This window comes from Phacochoerus africanus, chromosome 10 (genome assembly GCF_016906955.1).
Source record: "Phacochoerus africanus isolate WHEZ1 chromosome 10, ROS_Pafr_v1, whole genome shotgun sequence".
Classification (NCBI taxonomy): Eukaryota; Metazoa; Chordata; class Mammalia; order Artiodactyla; family Suidae; genus Phacochoerus; species Phacochoerus africanus.
Genome location: NC_062553.1, coordinates 124,399,537 through 124,417,075, shown reverse-complemented (window position 1 = coordinate 124,417,075; position 17,539 = coordinate 124,399,537). Strand labels below are relative to the sequence as shown.

The following is a 17,539-nucleotide window of genomic DNA, read 5'->3' as shown; positions in this document are numbered from 1 at the left end:
TTTATTGTTCTTACAGAATTTAAGGGATATTGTGTTTTTCAAACTGTGTCGTGATCCCTTAGAGGATTATGAGTTCAACTTAATGAATTTAAAACCAGCATTAAAAACATTAAATTGACTTGGCAGAAAATGTCCAGGTGTATCATACATCGTATTATTAAGTATGTATATATGTACACACACACACACACACACACACATATACACATATCTCTGTGTATTCGTATGTGAGAAGAGATAGGTATATATTTATTTAATGGGTCATGATATAAACATATGTTTTATGGTAGATCACTGTGAAAGCAATCTGAAAGCTCCTGTGAAGCAAGACAACATTGCAGCCCAGAGCAAGATCTTCATCTTGGACAAATTTGGGTTCAGGTCCCAACTCTACCACTTGACCAGCTGTGTGACTTTGAACACATGGCTTAACCTCCTCTTACTTTAGTTTCTTCAGTGGAAAAGTGAGTATGATAACAGTAACTATTTTAGAGGGTTATAAAGGAGGAGGCACCCAGAAAATCCTAGCATCATGTCTTGAATGTAATATGCATCAAAAACACAGTAATACCTACCCATCTTTCCCCACAGTGTTAGTGAATTTATTATGCTACACAAACGTTAGGCATTATCATTGTTAATCAAAATAAACACAATCAAGTGAAACAAAATAATTATGAATGTGGGAGACTAATGATTGAAGGTGATGTGTCACAAAGAGAAAGGCAGGAATTACACTGCCGTGCTTGAAAAAAAAAATGCAGATTTTATATTTAAGTTAGGTCCCAGGAATCTACAGTTTTAACTGGTCCCAGGAGTGTTTTACACACAGCACTGAAATCGAGAAACACAGATTGATTGATTGATCCATAATGGAATACCCATGACATGCGTGGCAAGGTGTAGGCACTGGGAGAGAGGGGACTGGTGGCTGTAGGAACCAAGAAGACCTGCTTCTAAACTGCGGCTCTTATGGCAACGAGTCCCTGTTGGGGTTTCCCCAGTGTCAGTAGTGTTTACTTTTGTGCAGGCTAAGGGCTGACATTGTGCAAAATGTCACAGCATAGAAGCTGACATTTCACAAGTGTCTCGGGGACATGAAGGCAACTTCAATGAAAGAAAGTGAGGCGCAAGGATTACTCTCTTCTTAAAAAATACCACCCACCTGGGCCGTCTTTGGTTTTCCAAATTCTAGTAGAGACATGGGTACAAAACCAACTCATTTAACTTTTTACTTGCGACTCAGCTCTATGCTGTCATATGGGAAGGCAGGCTCGGTGGGCCACAGACCCCCTATTTCACAGAAGCTAGTAACATGAATGATTATGTGAATTGTTTTCTAATTGCGTATGTTGCCAACACACACAAGTAGAAAATTTGTTAAAACTTTTATCAAAATAGCTGTGTGGACCAATATTTTAAGGGCCAAACGAGAAAGCCGGCGAGTCATACTGGGCTTGTGGTCTACCATTTTGGGATACTGGTCTAGCAAACGCATTGCTAGCAGTGTCAAATGTTCCTTATTTCTTGAGGTCTCTCTCCTACCTCAGAAACAACCCCCTAACTTCTCCCCACCTTATGACTTTCAGACACAACCAAGAAAGCTGACCAAGATATCTTGGTGGGTAACGTTCTTTCTGTTAGTAGAGTTACGTACATAACATTTTCTGAAATAGCATTTTATAATTATTAGTTCATGTTCCCTTACCTACTTTGAGAAAGTATCTTAGGCAATAAAGTAGGATTTCAGAGGATTAAGCAACGTTTTAAATAAACAGAATTTAAAAAATTCCTTGAGGTCAAATATATCATAGTGCATGGTGCTGAGTACATAAGAGATCTTTAATGAATGCCAAATTAAATTCAATTTCCAAAATAACCTGGCCATGCCCTTGCGTAAAGGTCGGTCTGAGGATAATGTCTTATATGGTGTTTAACCGTAAGAGCCCTTAAAAATCGCACAGCCCAACCCCTTGACTTAACAGATAATACCACCAGGACCCTGGGAGGTTAACTTACTTGTTCAAGCTTACCAGCTGTTTAGAAGCAGGATACCCCATGATGTGGGTCTGCTGAGGGAATACTGCAGAGTAGCTGTATTTTTTTTTCTGTAGAAATTACCACAATCTTGCTGGCTTAAAATAATGAAAATTTATTTTCTCATAGTCTGGAGGCCAGCAATCTGAAATCTGTTTCACTGGGCCAAAAGCAAGGGGTCAGCAAGGCTCTACTCCCTCCAGAGGTTCTCAGAGAGCATCTGTAGTTTTTCTTCCAGATTCTGGTGGCCACCAGCATTCCTTGGCTTGTGGCTGCTCCCTCTCTCTAATTTCTTTCTCTGTGGTCACAATGCCCCCTCTGCTATCTGTGTCAAGTTTCCCTCTGCAGTTCTCTTATAAGGACACTTGTGATGACATTTAGGCCTGACCTAGATAACCCAGGAAAATCTCCCCATCTCAAAATAATAATAATAATTTAAAAATTGTTATTATTATAATAATATTTAAAATTATTATGTTCTTAATATTATTAAAATTATTATTATTTTTTTTTAGGACTGTATCTGTGGCATTTGGAAGATCCTGGGCTAGGGGTGGAATCTGGGCTGCTTCTGCTGGCTACAGCAACGCAGGCTCCTAGCCACATCTGAGACCTATGCCAGATCCTTAACCCAGTGAGGGAGACCAGGGACTGAACCTGTGTCCTCATGGTCACCCTGTCAGGTTTTTAACCCGCTGAGCCACAATGGGAACTTCTTAAAATTCTTAATTTAAGCACATCTGCAAATATCCTTTTTCCATGGAAGGTAAGATCTACAGGTCCCAGGCATCAATACTTGATATCTTGTAATATTATCCAGTTTACCACAGGTATTATGAACTTGGAGCCTAGATCAATCTGTCCAGTGTTAATCCTGGCCCTGCGCTTAATGAGGCTTATGTGCTTTTCTTTCTTCATCCCTAAAATAATGATAATTATAATACCTGCCTCATAGGGTTATTGTACAGATTACATAAGGTAATTTCCATATAACCCTTGCCAATACATGAAAGCCCTCTATAAATGTTTAGTTACCCACTCCATCCAGCCCCAAATCTGTATAGCTGGCAACCTTTCACAGAGTTCATGGTTATACTGACATTAAATTAAATTAATTATTTTATTTCTTCTAAGAGATTACAATCCAAGTCTTAGCATTAAGCTTCATTCCGCCCAATTTGGGCTGGTCATGACAAAATGGCTCTAGATCTAGGGATATTCTGTACTTAACTAACTGGTAGTTAGCTGTTCTTAGCAATCGTCTACACTCTTGGACATGGGCTGGAACTTGCATGAAGCAAACACAGCTGCTTTACCATGATTCACATTTTCATATTTTCAAATTACTTTTCAATTAATTCTTTTCATGCTCAATGATCAGAGGTGCTGACACTTTTTTTAGTTTTTGAAATTTTGTTTTAATGTACTTTCAAAGTGTTCCTCTAGCAACTAAAATAATTCCATGGTCACATACAGGAATAATATGGTGGGGAAATGTGCCTTTCTTGCAATAATGATAAGAGGGGATAATTATGTTGTCATAGTAGAATATAAGTTATACTGCAATCACCAAATCTGGCTGTTAACAGGAAATAGCTGCCGTGAACTGACCAACAGAGCATATTTTAGGAGAATAGATGAGTCTTCTGAGCTTTAGGCACTTTACATACAGTAAAAAAGTCTTGACAATCCCATAGAACCCTAAAAAGTTTGCCATTTCCCCCCACCCCAGGAATAGAGTATGTTGTCTGTGCTGGAATTTGAAAATATCATGGAAAAAATTTTTTATTCAACTTTTATATTTGAGGTTTTGAAATAGAAGAGACACAGTACATAAAAAATGTCAGAAGGAGTTTTCTTTTTCACTTGCTTTTTCTTCTCAAATATTGTAAAAGTTACAACGAAACATCATGAACCAACAAACAAAAACATGAAGTTTCCTCTATGGTTAGGCTGCAAAGTGAAAAACTGTCACGTGTTTCTCTGCAAATCTGTACAGTTAATTGGACTGGACAAAGGAAAGTTTAAAAGTCAGATTTACTATTTCCTAAAGAAGTAACTTGGGTAAGTTATCTAATATTTCACTTCCATGCATCAATTTCATTATTTGCAAAACAAGGAAACTATCAGAACCTACCTCATAGGATTGCTGGAGGCATTGCCAAGAGTTAACATGCACAAGGGGCTTACAACAGAAATAGGCATACAGTAAGCACGCCATAAATGTTGGTTACTGGGGCAGAGGATTTTTTAAAGACAAAAGAATGAAAATGAAAGATTTAGATTTTGTTCCTGTTATTATTTTGTAACCCCTTCTTACTTAAAAATAATGCTAATTTTTTGACTACTCTTTCACAAATTTACCATGAAAATTTTTATAGTATCATAGTTATATGCAGGAACAGAGGTTAGAATGATCTTTGAGCAAATCAGCAGAAGGATTATCTTGGCAATGTCTTTGGTTTTGCCAAGGCATGGCTATCCTTCACTGCATGAGGTCATTTAAATAGAGAAATCCTGAGTGAGCAAAGTCCTTGCAAAGCAAAAAAAAAAAACAATTTCAGCCATTCTTCTTTATTTCTTGGCTTTGGGGCATTTACAGGACAAACATATTTGTATTCAGATAGTTTTGCTAGAGGGTTTTTTTAAAAATAAATATTTTGGAGCTAGAACTCCAAAGACATCCATTACAGAGAAGAGTGAGGGGAAAAAAAAATATAAGCCACTCTTATATTCATTCTGCATCTTTAGTTTCAGAAAAAAATGATTATATGTCATCACAATATTTTTTAAGGTATGTCTTAGGGATAAATAGTAAAAAACATGCCAACTTTATGGATGAGGAACCTGACATATCAAAAAATTAAGCCTCTTTTTTTCAGAACACGAGAAAAGAATGCAACGATTGCAGACAAGCTTTTTTTGGGCAAATAAGCAGTTTAGCCATAAACTTCCCATTTCATACAGCACAAAACATTATTCTAATGACATATTTTAGTTCAGTGGGTTACCAGCCCTGCCTATAGCACATAGATGGATGATTTCCCCCCCAAATATAACTTATGATACAGTGTTCTATCAATTAGATGTCTACCTCCCAGAACAAATCTGAGATAAAAATGTCTATAGATTTGTGGGGCCTCCACAGATCTCAGGAACTTCTATCTAAATACAAAAACAAATATGGTAGGACACATACAGACTGATATAATCAGGTATATGTTACAGTTTTTAACCTTAAAATGGGAACCATATGATGAGCCAATTAATATAATGATTAAGATTTAAATGAAACAAGGAAAAACTGGGAATCCCTGTCATGGCTCAGCAGAAACAAATCTGACTAGTATCCATGAGGACGCAGGTTTGATCCCTGGCCTCAGTTAGTGGGCTGAGGATCTGGCATTGCCACGAACTGTGGTACAGGGTGCAGACCTGGCTCAGGTCCCACATTGCTGTCGCTGTGTTGTAGGCTGACAGGTGTAGCTGTGATGTGACCCCTAGACTGGGAAGTTCCACAAAAAAAAAAAAAAAAAAAAAAGGAAAAAGAAAAAAAATTATTGTTAAAAATTGCCATGTTATCTAAAAATGTCTAAATTATGTAATTAAACTCATCCAACTAAAAATCCAGTCTCTGTAACATACAGTAGGCTTACTGGGGCTTAAATGGTCATATAGAGGAGCAAACCACAGCTCAGAAATGCGTGTTGGTAAATAGGCCATTTACTGTGATATGCTGGCAAGCATGCTGAGCTCTACCAAGACGTTTGGCGTTAGGCTGCCAGACACTGTCATGGTATAACCTTCATCTTTCAAGCTAACGAAATGCATTATCTGGTTAAATTGTGTATTTAATTTTGTTTTAAAGCCAAAGAGAATACACAGAGAGGAAATGAAAATGTAACATAAAAGGCCACAAACAATGACTTCCGTATATATAAATTAACACAATAATTCGCAAGATCACAAATATATTTAACTGGAGATATTACTACCCCTACTATAGAAATATTACTGCATTCCTTCCTTTAAGATATTTGCTGAGTTCCTACACTGTGTCAGGCATCATCATTGTAGGCATTTTGAACTCATCAATGAACAAAACAAAACAAAAATCTTTGCCCACGTGGATCTTCCCTTCTAAGGGGCTGGGGGTTGGGACAGATCACAAGCCATGAATGTAATAAATAAAAGTTGGTAAGTGTTATGGAGAAAATAAATAAGTACAAAAATGTAATGGGGTTTAAAGTGGGGGGAGGATAAGGGAGTCACTTCAGTCTATCTGATGTCTTCGAATTCCTTGGATGATAAAACATTTGTCCTAAAAGAACAAATCATTACCTTTAAACAGCATCATCACTTTGCCTTCTCATACGCTTTCAACTTAATTTCATTCTTTTTATTTATGTCTTCAGTACTTAGCACCAGCCATATCCAAGACACTATATTTAGGCTTTGGGAATACAATGATGAAAAAAATAAAGTGCCTGCTCTTGTGAAGCTTACATTCCAGTGGTCAAGATGGTCAACATAAAAGATCACAAATAATGATGAAGATAAATGCTCTAGAGAACCATAAAGGAGGCTTGGGGTTAGGGGAGTGACAGCAATGTCAACAGTGGGCGTTAGGTAAATTGGTCAAGGTTGACCCCTCTGAATAGCTGACATCTCAGCATAAATTTGAATGAGAAAGAAGTGAGCCAGGGATAGAGGGGAAGAGCCAGGGGCAAGAATGTTTCCCTCCAGGAAGGAAGAGTTATCGCAAATAGCCTGTACCTGGAATAAGTGCATCATATTCTAAAAACAAGGAGACTGGTGTGGTTGGAGCAGACCAAGCAACAGTGGAGAGGCAGGAAACCAAGGTCTTCTTACAAGTCTGCATCATAAATAATAGTGAGCCTATGACAGCATGTGTGTGAAAAATAAGATACTGTTGTGAATTGCCACACCACACAAAAGTCATTGTCATCTCCTCTCTTATTTGTATTCAGTGTCTTAGTTAAAAGCATGAACTCCTTCGCTGGTCTGACCTACTTCTCCTTATATGAGCTTTAAACTCAGGCGGGTTTTTAAATCTTCCTTTGCCCTCAATTTCCTCATCTGCACAATGAGGATAATAACACCTGTCACATAGAATTGTTGGAAGGACTGAATGAGCTAATCCATCCAAGTGTTGGGTACAAACTTTCAGTTACAAGATGAATAAATTCTGGGGATATTTTTGTACAGAATGGTTACTACAGTTAATAATACGGCATTGCATAATTAAAATTTGCTAAGAGAGTAGATAGATCCCGAGGGTTTTCACATACCCCCTCCCCCGCCCCCACATATACACGAAAGTAACTGTGTGAGGTGAAAAACTAAAGTGGTTGGAACAGCACATCTACTGTTATTATTATTCCACAGCCCATCTGTCCAATATGAGCCACAGGCAGCTATGGAGCAGCTGACATGTAGTTAGTCTCAACTGAGAAGTAGTGTAGTATAAACACACTGGATCCCAAAAGTTAGTATGAAAAAAAACCAATGTAAATGATCTCATGAATGCTTGTTTATATTGCATTATATTGTACTGCATTATAGTATATTGTTTATATTGCTCGTTGATTTTGTTGAAATGATAATTTAAATACGGGGACTAAGTAGCACGCATTATTAAAATTAATTCTGCCTCTTTCTTCCTTTTTTAAAGGTGGCTACTAGAAAAGTTGAAATGACATGTGTCTGGCTTTGTATTTCTCAGGACACTATTGTTCTGGACAGTGTGCCAGACCCTACAGACTCACAAGTGTAAACAAGGCTTGGTCCCAATCCACAGACGGCTCACAATGTGGTTCTGATCTCAGGGAAGAGGACCCGTGGCACAGAGAGCCACCTTGAACCTCCCGATTCTTCCCAGGAACTATCTCATTCCAACCTGCAGTCCGTGGCCTTTGTGGTGGTGGTCGTGATTTATTGGTTTACACACCAAATTAGGAGAAAATCTTTAGAAACTGTCCTTCATTCCCAGGAAGATGGGCTGTCTGTGCACGTAAATCCACTGTTACTCCTAAATTGAGGAGAAGAGTAACCACAAAGAGTGTTCCTCCATCCTCAGGCACAGGAATGAAATTACAGTCTAATTACACATGAGTCAGCAGAGAACTTCAACCTCTAGGACTGACAGCTCAGGCCTGGGACAGGAAATGGTAAAAGAAGGAAGAGCGGTTTAGTTTTTAAAGTTAACTTAGTATGGCTGAGTTTCAAAATGCACAAAAAAGTGTGTTTAAATCATTATCTCTGTTGTTATGAACGCTATTATCACTCACTTGACATTTGCTTGGTGTCTGGCGCCATGCCACATGCCTTAAGGTTTTTTCTAGTGTAATCTTAAAATAATGCTCTCATTGTCATTTCACAGTTGATGAAACTAAGTCTCAGAGGGGCCAAGTCCCTTGACCAGTGTCACACTAGCACGTGACAGAAGTAGGGTTTGAATACAAGTCAGGCTGGCCCCCAAACATGTGCTCTCACCACTCCCCTGGACCACTCCTTTCACTTTCTATCCACCACTCCCTGACAACAGCAACCGTGCCATCAACAGCCAGAGCACCAACAGGAGCAGCCACATTGAAACCAAGAAAGATGGTGTTTGCTGGCATTTTGCCTGAATGATGCTTTCCGACTTTAACCCTCAGAGTTTTCCCATGGGCCTATAATCAGGGACCCTGAAGAATACAAGCCAGTGAAACTGTCAGTCGTATCACCGTCAGAGTTCTACTCTGAACAGCCATTACAGTGTCCGCTTGAGCTCTCTCAGAAGCCACTCCTCTCTGCAGTGGAAGCTGCAACAGCCACTAAGGATACCTGATATTGCCCTCTGGTAAATGTCCAGACCTCATGCCTGGCCCAATCCTAACTTTCCTATTTCCTGTTTTCCCTCTCTCCTGATTGTCTCAAAATTTTATTTTTGTATTTTACATATGTTGCATATACAAAATATTTAAAAATTAAATAAGTCAATGAATAGCTAAATATTCTTTTCTGCTTTATGAATTTCTGAAAATGGAGCTTTTACATGAAAGAACTATGGGCCCCTCCATAGTACACATAATGAATATAAACTGAATTAGATGAGACATAATTGCACTGATTTAACTTCAGCAGCATGGCTATCTTTACCTGAGACAAGTTTAAACTCTAATTGCAGTTGATGTGAGGGCCATCTGTTAAATATTATTGGGCAAGGCACCACAGCTGACTTGAAACAGGGCTAACCAGAAAAATCTGCTAACTTCCTGCGACATTTAGCAAGGACTGGCTTGGTAGGGATGAGCCTTACAGAGAGAATCTGAAATTAAACTTTTTTTTTTCCCATCATGAAGTAAATCTATGTGAGTAAATCTTTATGTGTTGGATGTTGTTCCTTGGCCACACACATACGAGTTCGGTTCATTACACAGTACAAGCAAACCATTCTTCAGCCTTAATACTTGAAGGTGTAAGGGGCTACGGGAAAATGAATGGTCTACTAGAAGAAGAGTTTGTCTTCTTCTTTGAAAAATCTTAAACTATGTTTAAAAGGCCCGGAGAACAGACTTGTGGTTGCCAAGGGGGAGGCAGAGGGAGTGGGATGGACTGGAAGTTTGGGGTTAGTAGATGCAAACTATTACATTTAGAATACATAAGCAACAAGGTCCTACTGTATAGCAGAGGGAACTATATCCAATTACTTGCAATAGAACATGATGGAAGATAATATGAGAAAAAGACACACATATATATATATATATATATATATATGGACAAGACAAACCTTACGTGTATAACTATATGTATAACTGAGTCTGCTGTACAGCAGAAACTGACAGAGCATTGTAAATCAAATGTAATAAAATCTTTTTCTAAAAAGATGTGAAGTAAACAGCAAAGATTATGCAATATGTTGCAAACAAAGGTGGGATTCTTATATGTTTTTAATTTTTATGTGGAGAATAGCGCTGCACAAAGAGAATGCTATATAACTATTATACATATTACATATTTTAAATGTATATATTTATATGTGAAATTGGCACAATACGGGGTCATCATTTGGAACAATGAAGCCCTTAAACCTCTTTTAAGCAAGCCAATTTAGTGTTGAGTTTAGACCGGCAATTTAAAATATTTATCATATTTGATATTAACAAACATATAGCAAGAAAATATAAATTTTTATATACGTGCGCCTCTTTGATTACAACTAGAAGCTAATTTTAAATTCCTTTGACTAAAACAGTCTTTTGTTTCTTTTTACAATGTTTGACAGTCTCTTTTTTTCTTCTATGATTCATAAAATCAATCCTTCGAGGTTTCTGGCAGATGACTGTAGTGGATGTCCTGGTGTGCCCCCCGACCCCCCTCTCAGGACTGAGCCCACCTGTTGGGAGAAGTGATGATGAAGGCAGGCTCTCAGCCTCTCAGTCCTGGAATTGCTCTCAGTTGAGAAGAGCTGATTTGGCCCAGCTCACACAGGTTTGTAAGGGTGAGGAGTACAGGTGGGGCTCCCCTGTGTTGACGAGTCATTTTTGAGGAGAAGTGGTCATTTACTTCCTAGGCCTCAAGATGGGACAACTGAATGGCCATCCTAGCTCAGAGACCCCCATGGGGTCGTCTTTTGTTGTACCAGCACTAGAGTTCAATCTCTCCCCCTGCCCAATTCCACTCCTCCACAGATACTGTTTCTAAGAATACTCTCCAATGTATTTCCACATGCATGTCTCCATCTCAGCGTCTATTTCATGGAGAACCCACATAAGACAAGGAGAAAAATCCTTTAGACATGCTCAGAGAGGAATGATTAATATAGAGCATTTTAATAAACTTCACTGAGAAGTCTTTACAATGGTTTTAATTCAACAAAATTTATTAAACATCACTGGTGTTCTAGGCATTGTGCTAAGCACTAAAGGCATAAAGTCAAGCAAAGTGGAATTAAGCAAAACTGATCTCATAGAACTCACTGGCATGAAACACAGACGTTACACCAAGTCCATATAATTCAAAGGAGACAGGCCCCATATGAAGAGGGTGGACAAACTGCTCTGAAAGGTTTGAGAAAGGCATACCTATCACTCTGGAGACTGATGAGGCAGGAATGACTTCACCTAGGACAACTGGAAGAAATCCTTCCAAAAGCTCAGGCCTGTTGAATCATTCTTTCCTTTTTTTCCTCTCACATCCCACATCCAAACTAAAAAAAAAAAACCTCTAGAATCCAGGTCTCATCAGCTCCACTGCTTCTAATCTGTGCTACTCTAACATCTCTCATAACTGCAGCCTCATAAGTAGATTCCCTGCTTCTATTCTTGCTTCTCATGGTCTCTTCTCCATACAGCAGGTGGGTGATCCTGCTAAAATGAAAGTCATCTCAAGACTTCCTCTGCCGAGGAATTCCCACTGTGACTCAGCAGGTTAAGGAGCTGATGTTGTCTCTGTTAGGATTCAGGTTCGATCCGTGGCATTGTTCAGTGGGTTAAGAACCTGGCATTGCCACAACCTGTGGTGTAAGCTGCAGATGCAACTTGGATCTTCTGTTGCTGTGGCTGTAGCGAGGCCTGCAGCGGCAGCTCTGATTTGATCCCTGGCCTGGGAATTTCCATACACCCCAGATGTGGCCATCACACACACACACACACACACACACACACACACACACAAGAATTCCTCTGCTGAAAACATTCCAAAGTTCTTATGTCATACTGAGTACCAAAGATGCTATACACCCACAGGCCCCGGGCCATCTCCAGATCATCCTTCCCCTCCTTACCTTTCTCACCTCATGTGCTCTTACCTACTCTCTTCCAACCACCCTGGCGAATTCGGTCTTCCTGGTATCTCAGGGTGTTTGTACCTGTGCCACTTGCTGTCCCCTCTGCCTAATGTCAACGTTGTCCAGAGGCCTTCCTCCTCAGCAGAACTCACCCCCCTCCCCATTTATCTTTCCTCATAGCACTTCCCATCTGCTCTGCTGCTGACTATTTATTTCATTTAGAGTGTGCCCTTGCTCACCAGACATCCGCCTCCTGAGAGCAGGGACCATTACGTGTTTGGATTCTAGTTCCATACCCAATGCCTAGAATTGTCCCAAGAAGACAGTAAGTGCTTACTAATTATTCATTGAATAAATGAGTTCTTACAAATAATAAAGGGAAGTAAGAGAAAGCTGAAGCCCTTCAGTAAGAACAACAGCTGGAAAGCACAGAAATTGAAATTTTTCTAATCTGATGTGACTAGATTAGAGACATTCTTTGTGGTCCCAGCTGAAAACATCGGCCGCATTATGTAAACAATGAAATACGGCTGGCATGAGCTGGAAGGCGCCCTCCCCAAATTCATATGTTGACGTCTAAACCCCTCGTACGCCAGAACGTGACTTAATTTGGAGATAGGGCCTTTAAAGAGGTGACTAAGTCCATTCAGTGTCCATTTACGCCATTAGGTGACTGGCATCCTTATGAGATGAGAAATTTGGACCTGGGTAGTTCCCGGAGGAAGACTGGGAAGACATGGAGAAGGTGATCATCTACGAGCCAAGGAGAGAGGCTTCAGAAGTACTGCCAGCACCTCGATCTTGGACTTCTGGCTTCCAGAATTATAAGTCAGTGGAACTTTATTATGGCCATTGTAAGATTTTAAGCAGAGATAGAGGTGAGCTGAGGTGAAACTTGAGTTTTAGGAAAATGCGTTTTTGATCATATATCAAAAAATGCATTTTTGATGATATGATCATATTTTTGATCATACCGGAGTCTACTGGGAAGGGTTTGCAATGGTTGGGATCTAGATCAAGCAGCAGGGGAGGGAGAGGCGAAAATAAAACTGGGCGAAGGATCAGAGCCAAAACCATTGGGACTTCATGACATATTAGAGGTAAATCAACACAAAATGACACATCAAACCAAAATAAAGTCTAGTAAAATACAGATCTGCAAAGGGATTCAGATCGTAAAATTTACATGAATTGCAGTGGTCTCACGTTTGAGAAAATTTCTCTGTATGGAACCTTAAGACAAGATTAAAGCAGGGAATTCCCTTCATAGCTCAGCGATGAACAAATCTGACTAGGATCCATGAGGATGAGGGTTCCATCCCTGGCCTCGTTCAGCGGGTTAAGGATCCAGCGTTGCCCTAAGCTGTGGCTTGGATCCTGCATTGTTATGGCTGTGGTGTAGGCCTGTGGCTACAGCTCTGATTCGACCCTTAGCCTGGGAACCTCCATATGCCGTGGGAGCGGCCAAAGAAATGGCAAAAAGACAAAAAAAAAAAAAAGAGTCTGGAAAGTTTTGCAATGATGAAACCTCTTTAACTTTGTCCCCCCCAAAGTAGTTCCCAGATTTACTGATTATGGAACTCTTTTTTTGTGAGGCACCTTTTAACTTCTCCCTGAACATAAATATTCTAGAAATGAACACAGTTTGGAAAAGAGTGATGTATTCTGGTATGCTAGGACAGTTCTAAAATAAAGAGAGAAGTTTGTTGGGTAATTTCTATTTCTAATAGCAAAACTTGTCAACACTGTCCTAAAAAAATTGGCAGAATAAACTCATTAAAGGAACATAGTTGGTTTTCCCATTGCCTAATTAGTACCTGATTAAAAAAGAAAATTCAATCTTTTGAAAGTAGCACTAATTCTTTGATATCCCTAAAGGAAAATTACTCAGTGCCTTGAAACAACAAATAAAACGATATTCTGGTGACTGAAGGGGAAAGTGCAGATCAAAAGCAGAAGTTGGGGAGGCACTTATAACCAGGGTTCTTTGACACTAGAGCAGGCACAGTTGAAATTTTCTCTTCTGCTGTCAGCTTATGGAACCTGCAGGTCCCTGCACAATGTACAGAAGACTCACATGCGATGCGCACGTAGGCCTTCCGACTCTTGGTGGTGCCCGCCGAGCTCCAGGCCACACACTGACACCAGTAATCTTCGGGCCCAAAGAGTTCTTCCACTTGCTGGCGGGAAATCTCGATGCTCACTTCTCGGACAATGAGACCTGCGGAGGCAAAGGAAGCCCAAGTCAGGAGAAGACTTGTACTAATGGAATAGAGAACACACACTCCATTTCCCCCCGTGATCCTTCCTGATGCCACAGCCCAGCATCCCTGGGCTGATTCTCGTCTGGCTCGAGTTAATTGACTCACAACTTTTTCATTCTCTTATTTGCTATTCCAAAGCTTCTGGATTCATCAGAAAATGAAAGTGGAGTAGATCTATCACTCCACAGAATTATACCTTTCCTCTTAGAGCCTGACTGATATTCATCCTTGATCAAGTTATCCTCCTGTGTGTACTCAAACAGGAACTTGAATTTAACATCTTCTAGGGATTCTATCTTAATTATACAGGCTGTGGGTAAGATACCCATGCACTGTACGGCTTTACAATAACTAAGTCTACCTACTTCTTTACATGAAATGACACAATGACCTAAAACTATAATCATAAGTAGATAAGTTATAATATAAACCTGTATACACAGATGCATATCAGGTTTTATTATAATATGACCTAGTACCTTATAAATATGTGCTGATATTTTAAAACTAAGTCATTTTTTAAAATAGCTTCATCTGTTATTAAGATGCACTGTTTCCTTGAAGGAAATACTAGCCTCAATTAATAAACCTCTGCTGTTCTTCTATCCAAAGAGTGCATGACTTTAAAGCTTTCATGATTGCTATTTTGAAAGCCCAAATGTTTCTCTATAATAATAATGTAACCAAAATCCTGTTAAAAATAAAGTGGCCTCGGAGTTCCTGTAATGGCACAGCAGAAACAAATCTGACTAGGAACCATGAGGTTGAGGGTTCGATCCCTGGCCTCGCTCAGTGGGTTAAGGATCCAGCATTGCTATGAGCTGTGATGTAGGCAGCAGACATGGCCCGGATCCCATGCTGCTGTGGCTGTGGTGTAGGCCAATAGCTGTAGCTCTGAATGGACCCCTAGCCTGGGAACCTCCATATCCCTCTGGAGCAGCCCTAAAAAAAGAAAAAAAAAAGGCAATAAAAGTAAAAAAAAAATAAAGTGGCCTCCAGTTAAAATGCTCAAAGTATTGGAATTTATTTCACAGCATTATATAATCCTAAATAACAAAAACTGAACTAAGAATCTGGGATTATCATTTTAGGGGTATTTTTCTTGAGATAACAATGCTTTTTTTAGAGATCCATTCTGCAATACACTTCTTTGCACTGAGCAAGGATTATTATATTAAAACAATATATGTGGGCGACTGCCAGTGCTCTTGCACACACTTCCAGTTTGGAGTGTCTGCTGAAGAACTGGCAGGAGCACCCTTAGGGAGGAGGAGAATTTGCTGTGGGTCAGATAGGAGCACAGTAAGAACAATTACATGTGTTACTTTGTACTATTCATTCATTCCTTAATTCATCGATCAAAGATCTATTGAGTATCAATGATGTAGAAGATACTTGTGAAACTCTGATGAGTAATATAGTCTCTGCCCTCAGCGACTTTACATTATTGGGAGGAGGCACAGATTAACCAAATCGTACAGCTTACTCTCCAATTACAATTGTGTTCAATGCTGCACAAAAGTGTAAGAACAATGAGAGTGAGTAACAAGTGGACCCAACTTAGCATGAAGGATCCAACACGAGTTATGTTGACTAAATCATATGCGGAGGGGGACAGGACACATGGAAGAAGCAGGAGAGGGAAGGAGGAGAATGGGAACCCAGAAGACAACTGAGCATTGGACACAACGAATACTCGCATGAGATGAAACTAGAGACAAGAAAGGGACCAGTTTATACACATGCTTGTAAACCATCGGTTCTCAAAGTGTGGCCCACAGAACAGCTTTATCAGCATCACCTAGGAACTTACTGGAACTGCAAATTCCTGGACCCTGCCCCAGACTCACTGACCAAGAAAAATTGAGTCTGGCCCAGCAACATTTTAAAAAGCCCTTCAAGAATCCTGATGCATGCTATATAGTTGGAGAGCTGCTACTGTGCACCAGGTTTAGGATTTGGGATTTCTTTCTGAGAGCCAAATGTTTTAAGCAAGAAGATGACATAATTAATGAGAATTTAAAATATATACATATATGATATGTACAAGTTATAGAGATTAGTTCCTAAAAGTTATGATTTCTAAATATGTTTGATCATGACCTCTTGTTGAGAGGTAACATGAAAGATGCACCTGGAGATCCTAAAAAAGAGTATTCTGGCACTTACCCTAAACTCTAGGACATGCTCAAATGCGTAAAAGCCCTCAGGGAAATTAACCACCTCCCAACAATAGTTGGTGCGGAGCCACTGGGAGGTAAACAATACTTCCTATCACAAGCGGATGGGACTTGGGTCACAGAAATGACGAAGTCCTTAAGTCCACACAAGAGTCTCTGAACTTGAGTAAAGCCCAGTGAAATGGACTTACTAAGCTCAAAGCAGGGCAAGATCCTGCTGGGGCAATTCTATTTGCAAAAGTGTATTAAGTGTCTTTCATATCATTTTAAAGTTTTGAAAATTAATAATGCTTTCATGTTTACATAGTGATCAGGTTAAAAAGAATTTACAAGTAACTAGAGTATCTCAATCCCTCACTCACGGATAAAAAGATTACTCTATAATTTTAGCCCATGTCCAACCAATAAAACAGATCTCCATAGTAAAAAACAAAACAAACAAACTTAACAAATAATAATAATACTTTCCTGGTTCTTGCTTAGGCCTCTTATTTATTTTGCTGTCTCATTGTAACGGGGCACAGCCTTCCTTCTCTCCTGCCACCTTTTTTTTTTTTTTTTTTCTTTAGGGCTGCAGCCGAGGTATATGGAAGTTCCTAGGCCAGGGGTTGAGTCAGAGCTGCAGCTGCTGGCCTATACCACAGACACAGCAATCCTAGATCTGTGCCGCTTCTGTGACCTACACCACAGCTCATGGCAACACGGAATCCTTAATCCACTGAGTGAGGCCAGGGATCAAACCCTCATCCTCATGGGTTCGTTACTGCTGAGCCACAATGGGAACTCCCCTTCCACCTTTTTTTAAATTCCACTCTCTGGTGTTTAATACTTTTCTGTTTTACTTGTTTATACCCTCTCTGTTCACATAGAAAGTCTGTTACTGGAAAAAAGACTCTTCCTCTAAAGGTTGTTGCAGTAAATTTACAGTCACCAAAGGGCTGATAAACCTGCAGTGCGTTACTTCCTTAGAACTATAATGGCTCTTTCCAAAATGTAGAGCAGCAACAAACAGGCTCAGGATATTAAAACCACGTACAAATATTTTGCATCCCAAGATGATAACTGCAGGTTTCATTCCTTCCTTTTACTTAAAGCAATTATAGGAAACCTAATTAAATGCTAGGGGAACTTCACTAGGGCCACTGTTTCCCTTAGTCCAAAGAGGCTCATGGATGCTTCTACTGACCACAAATCTAAATCCTTTTAAGCAGCCACAGACCAACCGTCCTGCTACAGGGATTTTTCACAGTATGAATGTTCTG

General features: G+C 39.7%; 1 protein-coding gene across 1 annotated transcript in view; it reads right to left on the bottom strand.

The window, feature by feature from the left end:
* UNC5C (unc-5 netrin receptor C) overlaps positions 1-17,539 on the bottom strand; it is a 383,793-nt gene that overhangs the window by 124,302 nt on the left and 241,952 nt on the right. The window contains exon 3 of the mRNA XM_047797984.1: positions 13,911-14,054. Within this exon, the coding sequence (XP_047653940.1) occupies positions 13,911-14,054 (144 nt within the window). The remainder of the gene's footprint in view (positions 1-13,910; positions 14,055-17,539) is intronic.